This window comes from Leptonychotes weddellii, chromosome 9 (assembly GCF_054177405.1).
Source record: "Leptonychotes weddellii isolate Sample4059 chromosome 9, ASM5417740v2, whole genome shotgun sequence".
NCBI lineage: Eukaryota > Metazoa > Chordata > Mammalia > Carnivora > Phocidae > Leptonychotes > Leptonychotes weddellii.
In genome coordinates, this window is record NC_138377.1 from 105,654,481 (window position 1) to 105,670,071 (window position 15,591).

General features: G+C 42.4%; 1 protein-coding gene across 2 annotated transcripts in view; it reads left to right on the forward strand.

The window, feature by feature from the left end:
• Positions 1–15,591, forward strand: part of GABRB3 (gamma-aminobutyric acid type A receptor subunit beta3) — a 218,884-nt gene that overhangs the window by 140,784 nt on the left and 62,509 nt on the right. For both annotated transcript variants that reach the window (XM_081831476.1, XM_081831477.1), the window contains exon 4: positions 13,833–14,053. In XM_081831476.1, coding sequence (XP_081687602.1) covers positions 13,833–14,053 — 221 coding nt within the window. The remainder of the gene's footprint in view (positions 1–13,832; positions 14,054–15,591) is intronic.

A 15,591-nucleotide genomic window follows, 5' to 3' on the forward strand; every position in this document is an offset into this window, starting at 1 on the left:
AGTCCTTTTTCTGTAGTGTCATTTGCAAGTATCTTCTCCAATTCATGGGTTGTCTCTTTGTTGACTGTTTCCTTTGCTGTGCAGAAGCTTTTTATCTTGATGAAGTCCCAAAAGTTCATTTTTGCTTTTGTTTCCCTATACAATGGAATATTATTCAGCCATCAGAAGGGATGAATACCCACCATTTGCATCGACATGGATGGAACTGGAGGGGATTATGCTAAGTGAAATAAGTCAAGCAGAGAAAGACAATTACCATATGGTTTCACTCATATGTGGAACATAAGGAATAGAGTGGAGGAGCATAGGGGAAGGAGGGAAAACTGAATCGGAAGAAATCAGAAGGGAGACAAACCATATGAGACTCTTGATTCTGGGAAACAAACTGAAGGTTACAGAAGGGAGGAGGATGGGGAGATACGGTAGCCAGGTGATGGGTATTAAGGAGGGAACCTGTGGTGATGAGCACTGGGTGTTATATGCAACTAATGAATCATTGAACACTATATCAAAAACTCATGCTGGCTAACTGAACATAATAATAAAAAAGAGCGAGAGAAAGAGATGGGAGGTAGAAGCACAGGAGCTTTGAGCTGAACTACCAATGGAGTAGGAAGGCTAGAAGAGGGAGTGTCTCAGTCTGAGTAGAGGGTCTCAAGGAGAGCAAGCTTTCAGCCATGCTTCAAGCTCCCTATATGTTGAGTCAAAGGAGGACAAAAAGTGCCCTTTGGAGGTCGTTGGGCAACCTTGCTGTGACCAGGTTGGAGATTGGAAGCAAGTCTCAGATGTACTGATGAGGGGATAAGAACTCTGTGTTCAGCAATTTGGTTGACCAGAAATTCTAAAGAACTCTCAGTATAAAACTATTAGAAATGGTGAACAAATCATAATAAACATTATTGAAATATATCATTTAATTTATAGGAAAATAAGAGAAAGTTCCAGGAGCCACAAAAAAGGACAGATTTTGAGAGAAAGCTGAGGATGAAAGTGTTGTAAGCTACACTTGAAGACTGGAAAGCCTGGGGTCATTTGCCCTATGTGACCAGTTGGCTTGCTGTTAATGACCACGCAGAAATAAGAGACTAAGCTAAGGAACTCTACAAAGCAGAGGGTTAAAATTGAGTCTTCATAGAGCTGACGCAACCAAGGGCCGCACACTCATTAAAAGGGTATTGTAGAAAAACATTCCCCAAAGGGAATTCCATCAAAGGGAGATGATAAGGAAATGTGTCTGTCTCACTGGGCTTTAGGTGGCATGAAAGATGTCTTCCCTGAGAATTTGTATCACATGCCTATACTAATCTGGATTTGGGATTGACTTTAAACTGCAGAGAAATTTTCACTGGAAGTGATCCAAGGTTATCAACCAATGTGGAACACCAGGTGAAAGCACATACAGAACTTTTATGAAGGGACACGCTGGCAACACAGATCCAAAGTTCTGCTCACTTGATTAGCAAATGTTTATGAAACCTCTATCATGTGCAAGGCACTGTCTTAGTACTGTGCTCATAATACATCATTGAGCAAAACAAAGTTCCTGTACTCATGCAACTTACATTCTAGCATGGGAGAGAGAAAATAAACATAATTTAAAAATATAACAAATACATATATCATCTAGAATATGAGCAGGGTTAACAGGATGTAAGAGTGCAGGGATGAAGGTTGCCATTGTCAGGAACAGCTTGTTCAAAAGGTGAATTTGAGTAAAGATGAAGCTGAGTAAGTCAGATTAAGTTGAGGAAGGTTATTTGGGGAAAGAGAGTTCCAGGCAGAAGGCATAGTTAATACAAAGGGCCTAAGGTCTGGATTGTTTGAGGAACAACAAAGAGGGTGTTGTTGCTGAAATTAAGTTAGCAAAGAAGAGGCCAGAGAGGTGGTAAGTGGACCAGAGCATGTCCACCTGGGCTTAATTTTCAGTGAACTAAGGAGCCATAGTATGGTTTTGAACACCAGAGCAAATGATCTGACTTAAATTGTTAAAAATCACTCCAGATGCTCTATTGAGAATAAAACCATGGGAAAGGCCATGTTCAAGGAACCATTTAGGAGCCTTTGACAGTATGGAGGGAAGAAAGATGGTGTTTGACCAGGGTGATAGCAATAGCAGTGATGAGAAGTGGCTGAACCACAGTCCGTTTTTAATGTGGAGTCAACATAATTTCATATGGATTGATGTAGGATGTGAGAGAAGGGATAAACAGAAAATGAACAGAGATTCTGATTTGAGTAACTGTAAGGATGGAGTACCATCAAGTGAACTGGGAAGACTGTAGGTGGATCTGTTCTTGGGGTGAAATTAGCAGGGGTTCAATCTGGATGTGTTGAGTTGATTCTAGAGTTTGATTTATACATCAGGTTGGAGATAAAATTTGGGAATCCTAAGCATACAGATAGCATGTAAAGCCATGAATCTCTAAGAGATAACTAAGGAAGTAAGTACAGATAGAGAAGAAAAGGGACAGAGGTTTGGTTGAGTAGGTAGATGGTGCTACAGAATGAGGAGCCTTGGGACACGCTTGGCATTAAGAAGAAAAGGAAGAACTGGAGTGAGTGGCAGAGAAGATGGGCCAGTTGAGTAAGAGGAAAAGCAAAAGACTGTGTGTCAAGGCCAGTGATTGGTCTGGGATTTCACCGACAGTTTCATGGATGCTGGAAGAAGGCATGAATCCCGTGGGTGAGACAAAGGACAATTGACTACTCTCATCTAGGGCCAGCTATATAATTTGTGGGGTCCAGTGCAAAATGAGAGTACTGGATCCTTTGTTTAAAAAGCAGGAGTAGGGAGCCTGGGTAGCTCAGTTCGTTAAGCGACTGCCTTCAGCTCAGGTCATGATCCTGGAGTCCCTGGATCAAGTCCCGCATCGAGCTCCCTGCTCGGCAGGGAGTCTACTTCTCCCTCTGACCCTAACCCCTCTCGTGTGCTCTCTCTCATTCTCTCTCTCTCAAATAAATAAATAAAATCTTAAAAAATAAATAAATAAATAAATAAATAAAAAGCAGGAGTAAAGTGTCATTCCTCTCCTATCTAAAAGTTAACACTTGTGTTTCTTCTTCCTTGGGCACTTGTATTTGACTGAGTGTATGCAAATCAGCATTGCAGTTTCTTTCTGACTACCTAAGGTTTGATTACAATGTCCCAGAGGATAGGACTGTTTCATGTAATTCCATGTAGTGATGTCCATCCAAATTTTTCTGCTGAAATTAATAACAATTCAGAAAAAGAATGATGATCAAGCCAGTATTTTCTCAGTTATATAAAGTATAATATTATTAATATTGTGATTTATCTAATAGCAATAACCTAACAGGTTCTGGGTAGAAACCAGAAATAGACATGATCTCAGAAATGAATGGGCTTGCTATCTAAAAATAGCACATCTTCTTAGAAACTGAAAGTACTTTAAAATGTGTGGCATCACTAATCCACATGATTTGTCTCTGAGGAGAGGAAATCCATTGTTAAATTCTGTTATAGAGGCACATATATAAAAACAAAGGGCATTGAATTCTCGCAGTATAAATATATGATGGTGTTCTTCAGTTAAAATGGGGATATTCATCCTTTATTTTATGATAAACACCCTTCTGTTGAAGCATATTTTTTACTTGTTTGCTCTCTTGAAGGGATTCAAAGAGACGTGATTTTAAGTGAAATTCAGTTCAGCAAATCTAATAATGTGAACTCTAGAAGCCATGTAACCCAAAAGATGACCATCACTATTTAAAGATGTAAAATCTTCAACCTCATGGCCATCTGCAGGCACCATGCTCGAGCAAGGGAAAAGCACAGAGGCTTGTTAAATGCCACACAGTCAGAATGTAGGCAAGTCACTCACAAGTCTCCAAGTGTGACATTCCACCAGTTGTTCAAATATCCCTCAAATATAGAGGTGTTGAGGGTTCCTTGCACAAGCAATATGGATGTTTCTCACAGCCAGTTCTTGGAGTATCTTTGGATGAATGACATTTTTAAGAGACATCCCATCCCCTTTTGGAAGCCTATTAATTAAAGATAGTTGCTGGAAAATAAAGATGTGTATCTGATTATATACACATACATTGCAGATTATATATATATATATGTTATTTTTTATATATATTGATATATACGTAAGTTACTAAACAGTCTGGTGTCTTTAGTGAGTATTATTCAGATAAATACTTTTTTAGAATAAAGGAGAACATGCAGTGACTCCCCAGTTTACAAGCACATTCCAAAATTTCATTCATATGGTGTTTGTACTGAGTTGAAACATCTGTTCCCATACAGAGTGTGAGACATCTGATCATCTTGTATATTCTTGTATTTAACCCATTATATATCCGAGGTATGGTGTTGGACTTAGCCTGCCCTAGACATGGGTTAAGTGTTCTTCTGGGATGTAATTTGAGAGTCCAGGAGCTTATCTCTAATCATGGGGCTATTAGTGGAAACCTTCCAGCCCTCTGTAGTGCTGCTGCTGACTCATGGACCAGTTCTAGATACGGAAGGCATTTAGGCAATAGGATCAACAGAACCCAGTGACTGAATAAATGTTGAATGTAAGATGAGAAAGAACAAAGAGATTGGTGTACAGCCTCTGGCTTTGATTTGGTTGAGAATGAATAAGTGGGTACAGGATGGTGGTACAGAATGGGGAACAAGTTTGGGGTAGAAAGATAATGAGTTAATTTTGAACATATTGAGCTTGGGTTGCCTGTGGGGCATCTGGATGGAAAGGTTCAGAAGGCAGCTGGATCCCTCCATGCAAATCTCAGAAAAGTACAATGGGTCAGAGACATTGATGGAGGAACCTGGGAATGGGAAAGAAAAGCGGGTATACTTCTCTCTCCTGGCTTCTTGGTGCCCAGTTTGGGAGAATAACTTCCGCTAAAAAAAAAAAAAAAAAAGGCTATACAGGGCCACCAATTTACAATTAAAGGGGGCTGTGAAAGGGACACTTAGTAAAAACGTTCTTTATATAGAGGGGTCAATTGACTGTACAATGGGGTTTTTCCCATTTTAAAATGGGGAGGACTGGGTGGGAAGTGAGTCTGGGAGCACCTGAAGGTCAGGTTACTCACAGCAGGTCAGGCGGGCAGGATGGCTAGTTTTGTTTTTTTGTTATTAGTGCTGTAGCTATTTTTACAAATCTGTGTTTAATATTAATCTGTAACTTCAAAACATTTTACAGCAGAAAAAAAGATGGTTGATAAAAATCTAGTGACCTGATACATTTGCATATTGAGTGAAAGACAAACTTAGGATTTTAAAAGCAAAGGGTGAAGCCTGCTTCAGTGGTGTTGAGAATTCTACATTAAAGTATTAGGCTGAGTCTTTTTTACCTGCACCTCCAAATAATAAAGCCCATTTTTCTTTGCAGTTTGGTATGTACTTGGCATGGAACAATGCGCTGGGGGTCCAACTGTTAAACAAGAGAATTTTTCATCCAGTGCTGGGAGGCTTCTTTCAGGGGTGACTGGCCCTGCTCTAGGATGAAGGAAGACAATGTAGAATTTTCCAAATGCCTATTATGAGTCAAGCACTGTGTTAAGCATTGTTAGCTCAATTAATTGCTAGAGCACTTTTGTAAAATGGCCATTTTTAGTTTCTCTTTTCCACAAGAGATTTCTGAGACTCAGAGTGATTAGGTAACTTTCCCAGGTAAAGTACAGGGCAAGGAAGTCTATCCAGTGTGTCAGAGGCATCCTGCTCTACCACCCCCTGCACATCAGCCCCTGCCAGAGACTTATTTAGCTATGGGCATCTCTCTTACATTTTCCTTGTTCTCATAGGCTTACATTGAATTCTCAATTTCTTCTGATACTACCTTTTTTTTTTTGTCCTTTGAAGGTAGGTCAGTATAATCATTTTGCTTTTCAAACTTAATGGACTCCAGAAAAATATCTATGGTATCTATTCATATGTGAAAAGAAAAACATATATTCAAAATAATTTATATCCTATGCCAGTTTTTCAGGTGGCTTTGGAGGACTGGGGAACTTGTAATTATTTTCATCAGCCCTTTTACATTTCATACAGAGGTGACCAGTTCATCTTTTGAATACATTTAGCATTTAGGTGGATGAATAAAAAATACAAACTATGAACCTTTGGGTGGGTATAACAATTATAAGAAGACCAGAATATCTCAGCGACCTTCCTTCTCATTTGCACACCAGCCTCCTTCCTTGCCAGCCCCAGACGTAGTAGATATCCCTTAAATATACACTTCTTTTGCATTATTGTGCATTCCTTGACCCCTAATGGGTGCCCTTCACCATGTTAAGCCCTTAAGAGTGTGGCAGGCTGTCTTCCCAGATAGGGTAAGTGGGCTTAGGACAGTGAAATGGTTCACCTACGTTTGCCCAGCCAGCAGGAAGGAGGCTGACTTGAAACTTGGGCATATTTGATTCTAAAGCTCCTTCTCTTAATCACTTTCATTTTTTTCTTTGGTTCAATTTTATATCTACCTCCTAGATAGTGAGCTAATTAAAGTTACAAATTATGTCTTCCTTATCTCTGGGTCACTGGCACCCTGCATGGTCCCTGGCTTATGGAGATATGCAGTGAATGCTTGAAGGGGGTTAGGGGAGGAAGAGAGGGTAGCAGAAAGAGGTAGGTCATGCTTTCTTAGGAAAGATCACCATATGGATTCAACGAATGGAAACCTAAGCACCAGTGAAGTCTGTTTTGGGAGGAGAGATGGATGTCATGTTGGATACTCATTTTTAGATCATTAAAAATAATGGATTCAAATTCTCTAAATAAATTTTGTTAATAGAAAGGCCAAGATTCCCCCAGCTTAATCTTAGTTGCAGAAATGCCTACAAAGGAAATCTCTATGACCTAGGTCTTATGTATACTTTTCAGAACAGTTTTCCCTAACCTGAGAAAACTTACCTGTGAGGTTTTGTATCACAAACTTGCTGAACCAGATGCAAATGCAGGTGTCCCGCCGCTTTCACAGCTGCAGCTAGATATTTAAATGTGGTTTAGAGATTGCATTTCTTTCTCAGGGTTAGTAAATTTTGTCTTCATTTCCTGCGCTGAGGAAATCTCTTCAATTTCTTAATTGCAGAATAATGAGCAGTATTTCCACTTTCGAATATGTATTCTTGTTATTTTAATGTGATAAATGTGGAGAGATTTCCACTAGCAGAAAGAAACTTTGTTGTTTATCTCTTATTGCAATTTATGTGAGCTGCTTGAATGCCCAAAAGATGGGCTGAGGTTTTGTTATTTTTGTTGTTACTGCTGCTGTTTCTACATTCTTAGGAGATTTTGAAAGGATTGTCACCTATGTATGAATGCTTGGCAGATGAAAGGCTCATATTCAAGAATGCCTGTTCCCTGCCCCCAGTCACTGGGGCTTCTAGAGCTGAGAGTGCCAGCAGCCCTTTCCTAGCAGCTCCAGACTGTCTGCCTGTTTCTGCCCCACCCACTGTATCTCAGCCCACTGGCTCCAAACCCTGCGACCCTGGGCTGGGCTGGTGTCTTACCAGGAACTCTGGCTTCCGACCTTTGCATGAAATGGATTTTTGTAATCCGGGGTAAAACCAAACAACTGTGTCATCTTTTTTTCAATGACAAAAATTATGCAAATTCTAAAGAAATTACTTAAAAACTTGAAGAACTTCAATCACTAGTGTTTGTTCTCACCTTGTGAAGGTAATATGAAGTAGGTAGGAAGGCACCTCCATGGACTTCAGTATGCTGATTGATTTGATACACAAACACCTGCACACACTGGCATGCACACGTTAGAGAGGGGAGAGGGTCCATGACTTCATTAGCTTATCAGAGGGCTTTATGATCCCCCCCAGAAAAGCCCCGAGGAATAATGGCCTTTTAATTGAATGATTTTGCTTGTAAGATTCTGTTAAAGAAAGACTGTTCTGAATATAGTTCTTACTTCAGTATTTCTTCATGCTGATCCTCAGTTTGTTATATGCCTTTTATAAGACAGGGAGCGAAGAATTCAAGACATTTAACCTTATCTAATGATTTTGATGAGTTACCATAGTTCAAACCAACTATAATTAAATAATCCACATTTATACATTATATCCCAGAGAATTCTAGGTCCTAGTGGACTAGAGAATTCTGGATGAGGAAATACTTGGGTTTCCTCCTCACTGCCTGACCTCTCTCCACTGAATCCCATATCCCAGGGCTACAGTGTCCCCTGGAATCTGTCACAGTATAAGCCAGAGAGCTGGAGGTTCTCCTTGTATGGATAACCATCTCAGATACAGATGCGCTTGGCAGGGCAGAAGCCCAGAGGGTCTCAGCAGGTGTCCCGGGTCTAGGTCCACACACACGCACACACATACACACGCTCAGGCAATCTGTGACTGGATATGGAACAGCAGTGAGTCTCCACCCCTGGAGACATGTCTGAGCTAGCCTAGGAGGCCAAGGATAGTTCCTCTGCATGGGCTTCCAGCTGCCTTTCCTGGCAAGGATTCAGGGGTGGACAACTGAGTGAGTGGAGAAGCAGAGGTTACCATCTCTGCTGGCAGCTGAGGGGGGCTGAGGGCCAGGAAATCAATGCCGTTCTTTAGGGCCTCGCAACTATCTGGTGCCAGCCCCAATGCAGGGTTGGATCTGCACCTAAACCAGGAACCCAGTGTTCTCAGGGCTGCTAACACAATGGATGGGAGTCACTATCTATGCATACACACTCAATGTGTCAATTAATTAACTTATAGGAGGGATATTTTATAAATGCTCAAAGTACTGCAAATCTCAACCACCACCCAAAGCACAGTCTTCTGAAATTAAGTGATACCAAATTATCCCCAGAAGGAACTTTGTGAGCATATATTCCCAGCCAGGTCTGAAGAATGTGGGACAGGGCTAGGAGTGAAGGTGTTCCCTCTCAGCCCATGAAGGCCCCACAGCAGAGGGGACTCGGTGTCTCCTGGACACAGGGCCCCATCCTGTGCCTCCACTGGAGATCATTCCCATTAGTCCTGATCTCTAGGCCGTTGCTCCCTTCCTGCACCTGCCAACATGTCCTGTCTAGATGTGCTGATACGACTGGTTGTGCCACAGTAAGAGTCAGTGCCAGGAAGCAGACTGGCTCTTCCTACTGTGTGCTAATCTAATTAAGCCCACCCTCCCAGGGTGAGGTTTCTGGAGCCTGTGTCCATCACACTGCAGGGTGAAGGGGCTTCATGGGCTTCACCCCTCCTGGACACCCACTGCTCTCATGAGCCTGCTCCTCCCAGACTCCTGCTTCTCCCCGTGCCCCACCCCTTCCTGCTCCTCTTTCCTCTGTATTCCTCACTGAGCCTGGATGCTCCATGCTACCTCCCAGAAGCCCACAGCTACTCCCTCCAGCCCTTTTCCTTCAGACCGGCACTTTTCCCCTCACCGGGCCCTTCTCTCACTCTGACCCCCTCTGACACCCATACCTCCTAATGCTAGCTTCTCCCTATACTCCACTCCCCTCTCATCCCCTCCCCTTCCCACATGCACTCCTCCCTAATGTCTCTAACCAGGAGATTTAGTTTCCCCTGCAAAGGGCAAAGGTGGGAAAAGAGAAAACAATCACAATTGCCTCTCAAAAGCAGAGGCTTTTGGTGTCTGAGAGTTGTGTGTCAGTGTGACTGCAGACCCCTCCCTGTGCTCAGGTGGATTACATTGCCAGAGCAAGAAAGATGACAGCTGGGGACACGGTGAGCTCTGCAGAAGCCCAAGGAATGGAGACGCTGGTATTCACCACCAGTATCCGACTCACCTGTATTGCCTTATTCTCATCCCCATGACCCTCAGATTCCCCCGAAAGCCCGGCATTTGAGAAATGCCATTTCAAGACCTCGCCCCTGTCTCCTTTCACCCCCCTCCAAACCTCCCCTCAGCTGCACCGCATTTGGGGGTGACCAATCCAGGAAAAAGGCAAGGAAGGCCCACAAAGGCTCAGGGGAGCTCCGAATATGGGAAGCATCAACTTGTCTGGGACCCTCTGGAGGAAAGAAACTTCCACAAGGCATCTGTCTACATCCCAGCTGTGCTAAATGTTTGCAAGGATGGGGGGCTTTAGTGGTGCCCCAGTGTTTATTCCCTTCAAAAACGGCATTACCTTACGTGACTTGATTCTCCGCTCTTCGAGATATCTTTGCAAACCATCCTCCCACCAAGTTCATTTCGGTATATTATGCAGAACAATTTAGCTTCCTGTCCCTTAGAGCTTCAGTTTCTAGGTTGAGAGTCGCACCCTGCAGGGAGGTAGCCCCAACTTCAAGTCCCATGTCCCCCAGTTACTCCCATTTAGTGGGGCATGGAGGGGAGGGAGGAGGCAAATTACTTCAGCTCTTTAATTTTTTTTCTTCATTGATTGGGGATGATAATGAGAATACTGATAATCCCTCCTTTATGTTTAAGTGAAATGACATTAGAAATGACTGGCACATACCAAGGGGTCAGAGCATGTTCACTGCTACTGTCATTATTTTGCGTGGTGCTCACTGCTGCCCAGGAGTCAGCACTGTGGCCTACTGTCTGCTGTCACCTTTCCTTTGTCTGCCAGTCTGTACAGGAGAAAGAAATGGGATACTGACTAGTGTCCCCACTGCCGTAGTGAAGCCATTGCTTCAGAAGGCACAGCTGATGCAGCAGGTTTGGATTTAAATAACTATTTTTCTCCCTCTGTCACCTAAGCTCTCTGCAACCCTGTCCACGCAAGTCACCTCAGCAAACACCCAAGACCAAAACTGAGAAGTGCTGTTAATGGTGTGGAGAACAGCACCGGTCAAAATAAGACCCAGAGCCCGAGCTTGCAGACTCTGGATAACAACTGGGTTCCCAGGGCAAACTGACACATTCCCTCCATCCTCATGGCAACCCATGTGAACGCCAGTTGGAAGGGAACTCAGAGAAGTGCTAGACTTCATGACTCAGGCGTGGGATGTGGGCTTAGAAACCAAAGAGAGAAGCAAGTGAAATGCTTCTATTTCAATAAGAATGTAATTTGGAGCATTATATTCAAATCGAAAATCCTTTAGCTGCTACTGCTGTTTTATTTCCATCCTGTTATGCCACCGAAACTTTGAATGTTTCAGTTAAAATGCATCACCTACATTAGCCATCATTCATGGTGATGCAGGGGATGTGATTGCACTCTTTGGGGGTCCACTCGCAGCCTGAAGTTGTACATCAAGCCCAACATGTGTGAACTTTTAGGATTTCCCTGACCTGCACCCCCTTTCCAAGCACTCTCCACCCATTTTGGCCTTTGCTCATCATTTCTCTCACCACTGCACAACTGATCTTCCCGATCAGGAGGCAGCTGCCACTGAAAAATAGTTTGCTAACCACAGACCTTAAAGGAAGGGAGTACACCATCCATTGTAGTGAATGGGCGGGGGGGTGGGGCACACAGGGAAGCACTAGCATTGGTCACAAGGAAGAAGGGAAACTGTGGGCAAGGAACTTTATTGTGGTTTCCATGGGAATGAATGGGCATATGGGAGGCTGGATAAGCAGGCTTTGGATGGGCTAGTTTGAATAATTAAAGGAGGCCCCGGGGTCTAGACTGCCCCTAGTTGCCTGGTACTCGAATATAGTTGAAATATTGGCCTGGAGTGTGAAAGCCCAGTAGTGAAGGCACTTGGGGGGTGAGCTCTGGATTGGTTGGTTTGCTTTTGGAAGGCACAATCTAGAGTTTGACAGAATTGTAGCCCTGGGGGAAAGGATGAAAGTCCCTCCAGGGTCAGCCAGGGTCCAGAAGCTAAAGCATGAGAAAACAGAAAATAAAAGACAGTTAATACACTTGGTTATGTCACTTGTTACTGGAAACTCAGTGGTTTTCATTGACTGAGGAGCTGGCATTCAAGTTTTTCTACATTCTGGTCACTGCCACAGAGTCGAGCCTTGCTCACCACTCTGTCCTTTTCCCCTCTAGAACCCTAAGTTCCACCAAAACTGCACTCCTCAGAGTTTCTCATCAATTCAGTAAAATCAATGCAATAAAAGCAACATCGTTGTATGATTTATTTTTCATGCCCCCTATCCAATATCTGTCTAGCCAAAGCCTATCTTTAATGTCACCTGATCTTTGAGAATTGGTGGTGGGGTGGGGGCCTGTTCACACAGATAATGCCATGCACAGAGCTCTGCCCATGTAAGTGCCTGGGAAAAAACTCTTCTGTTTCTTTTCATCCACTCAAATGCTATCTCTCCTTCAAGTTGCAGATAAAACCTCTATAAAGACTCCCCAGCCCTTTTGAATTTTCTTGCTTCCCCCCACCTTTGACTTTTTTTTTTTAATGGCCCTTATAGCTTAAAACTTATTTTGCTGATAGTTGTTTAGCATGTATTGGTTTTATCACTTTGCCTGTGAGCACCTGGAGAAGAACATCCAGGTATGTTCTTTGTCATTTCAGAGGCTTCTGTGCTCTAACACTCATGAGATCAGTGATAAGTAGGCATTGTTAGATTAGCAAGCACTGAGAACTGCCCTGTGAATCAGCAAAATGAGTACTGGATGGGATTTCATAAGACCTGTGCCTGGGATGGGTTCTTGAATTGATTTGCAATCCCACCTCTCATTGCCTACAAAGCCAGGATGTTTGCAAACATCTGTAAGTGTGTGAATTCAGAAGCTCCTGTATGTAACAGTGATTTCTCCTTCCCTGGTTAGGGAGTTTACTCACTTACCTTTGGATTTTCAGCTTGGATCCTTCTATAGTGGGGTTCAAGATGTCCCATGAATATGACCAAATTTTCAGACTTGATGTAGACTGGAATAGTGATTGCCAAAAGAATAAAAATTTAAAAATAGAATTTTCATGTTCAGTCTGATTTCTTTCCTTCACTTTTTTTTTTTTTTAAAGATTTTATTTATTCATTTGACAGAGAGAGACACAGCGAGAAAGGAAACACAAGCAGGGAGAGCGGGAGAGGGAAAAGCAGGCTTCCTGCGGAGCAGGGAGCCTGATGCGGGGCTCGATCCCAGGACCTTGGGATCATGACCTGAGCCGAAGGCAGACGCTTAACGACTCAGCCACCAAGGAGTCCCTTTTTTCCACTTTCTTACTGCATTACTTTGCAAACAAACAAAACAAAAACAGATGGACAAACAAACAAAAGTAGGATCATCTGCCTAAATACTTGCTTATTTTGTTGGCAGGCCTGTGGGGGTTGCACCATGGCCCATTTCCCCTCTCCTACATCCGGCTTTAGCTATAGGCTCCCATTTTCCCCAGACGAATATATCATCCTCTCAAGGTGATGATATGGCCTAGTTAGTGTGGAAATGGCTGTGGCATTCTGGAAGAAAAAGAAAATGTAATGAATAAGGCATAGAGACCTCCCACAGGTCATTGTGTCTCCAGTGCATGTTTATGGAGGGTTTGTATTTACAATTCTCACAGAGGGCAAGAGAGGAAAGTGGCTTACCTTGTAGAGAGAATCTGTAGATAGAGCTCCTCTGCTGTGGTTGGTAAAGATACATATCTGCCTGGTGGGAGATGCAGGACCTAAGGGAGTTTTCAGGGTCCTGCCAGCAACCTGATTTTATGATGACTTTATTTAAAGTTATTTTTTGACCTTTGTATCTGTGTGGCTATTGCTTAAATGCCAATTTGTCTAGTCCGGTTCTTACCTAAATAAAACAAAGGACTTAAAAAAAAAAAAAACAACGGGATTTATAGACATGATTTACACCTACTAAACCTAGTATTTGCATTTATGAGAAAGAAACCACTGTTTTCTACCCTGCCTGAAAATAATATCCATTTCTTCTGGATTCCAACCTGAATTTGACCAGTCATGAAGGAAATATGCCTGTGGCTGAGCACAAACTAATTTTTTTTCTTTTCTTTTTTTCCCCCAGGATTACACCTTAACCATGTATTTTCAACAATATTGGAGAGATAAAAGGCTTGCTTATTCTGGGATCCCTCTCAACCTCACGCTTGACAATCGAGTGGCTGACCAGCTATGGGTGCCTGACACATATTTCTTAAATGACAAAAAGTCATTTGTGCATGGAGTGACAGTGAAAAACCGCATGATCCGCCTTCACCCTGATGGGACGGTGCTGTATGGGCTCAGGTCTGTCTGTCTTTTCAGGGCCAATTTCGCAGTTGCATGATGCATTGGCATTGAATTTCTCACTTGAGATGATTATAGGGAGTGAGGCCACGTCCTCAGATTAATTAGGAGACAACCATGAAATACTGAGATTTGCACATACACACAAATCTTATAAATATAAGATTTGGGGCATTACAGTTACTATAAATAGTCACCATGCAAGGGAAAAACTTCCCCCTTGGATTGATTTTAAATAACTGGGTTGCCCTATCTAAGAACACAGATTCCCTGAGGACAGATTTCCTGTATCATAGCCACAAAGGCCTGAATTAATATTGCTCTGATGCTGCAGAGGTTCACAATAAAGTTTTCCCAAAGCTGTTTGCCGAGTTGAAAAAAATGTCTAGTTTGGCCATTATATGGATATAATGGTATAATGGATACAATGGATATCCATTATATGGATATATGGTATAATCTCCTCAGAGCTTCATGAGGTGGTGTCACCAATATTTATGGGAATGACTAAATGTGAGGCTTCCTGATGAGAATCATCTCTCACCAGGTCTCCTAATGAAATCTCTTGAATCAGGAAACCAGACTGCTGCCTGGAACCCTGAGGAGCCCCTGGGCTTCCCTGGTTACCCTGGAAACCACCAGACCTTCCCATGATGCTCCACCACTGCTGGTGGCTAATTATTTGAATATCATCACCCTTGTTAAATGGTGATCTTGAAAATCTTTTGTCTCTTGTGTTGATTTTGCAATGATTTTTCTGTTTTGTTTTGTTTTAGAGTAATTTGTGTGTCTGTGTCTGTGTATCTGTGTCTGGGGGTGGGTGGGTAGGTGTGGATGTGAGTGTGTATATGCACACGTGTGTGTCTTTCTTGATCCCCTGGCCTAAAAGTGCCTTTGAGATCTTCTAGGAGTGACCACGGTTTTGAGTAGGACACGGGTGGATATCTTGGAGAAAACATTTATCATAAAATTTTGTGAGTCCATAGGCCTTTAACTAAGACTCCCGCAGGTCTAAAGGAAATCATAACAACATATATTTAAATCCATATCATTGTGACTTTTACTGCTTCAAATGAGGAAAGGGGATTATTTAACATTGTCTTAAGTAGAAATTGTTGAGTGACTTTCTCAAAACAGCAATATATAGAATAAGAGAATTTTAGCAAAAAATCAGACTTTTTAACTGTAAGGGGAAAAAAGTGATGCATGTCAACCAAGCCATGGTATTACTGTGTTAAAAAAAAAAAAAGTTCAGATTGATGTTTCTCTGGGACATTTCAAGCATTTTGTATTTTTGCCTGGAAATAAAAAATGTGGATGTAAAATTCTGGAGGTTTTGACAAGTACATCAGTTCTACAAAAGATTACCCAGAAACCATGTGAGCATGAAATGAGGAGTCATGTCCCTCATTTATCTGCCCCCCAAAAAATGAATAGAAAAAGTGTGTATGTGTTGTGTGGGCTGGGGGGAAGAGCAAAAAGAAACAAATATCAATAAAAATTAAGCCTAGATTTCTTAGCTTTTTTAAAAGATTTAT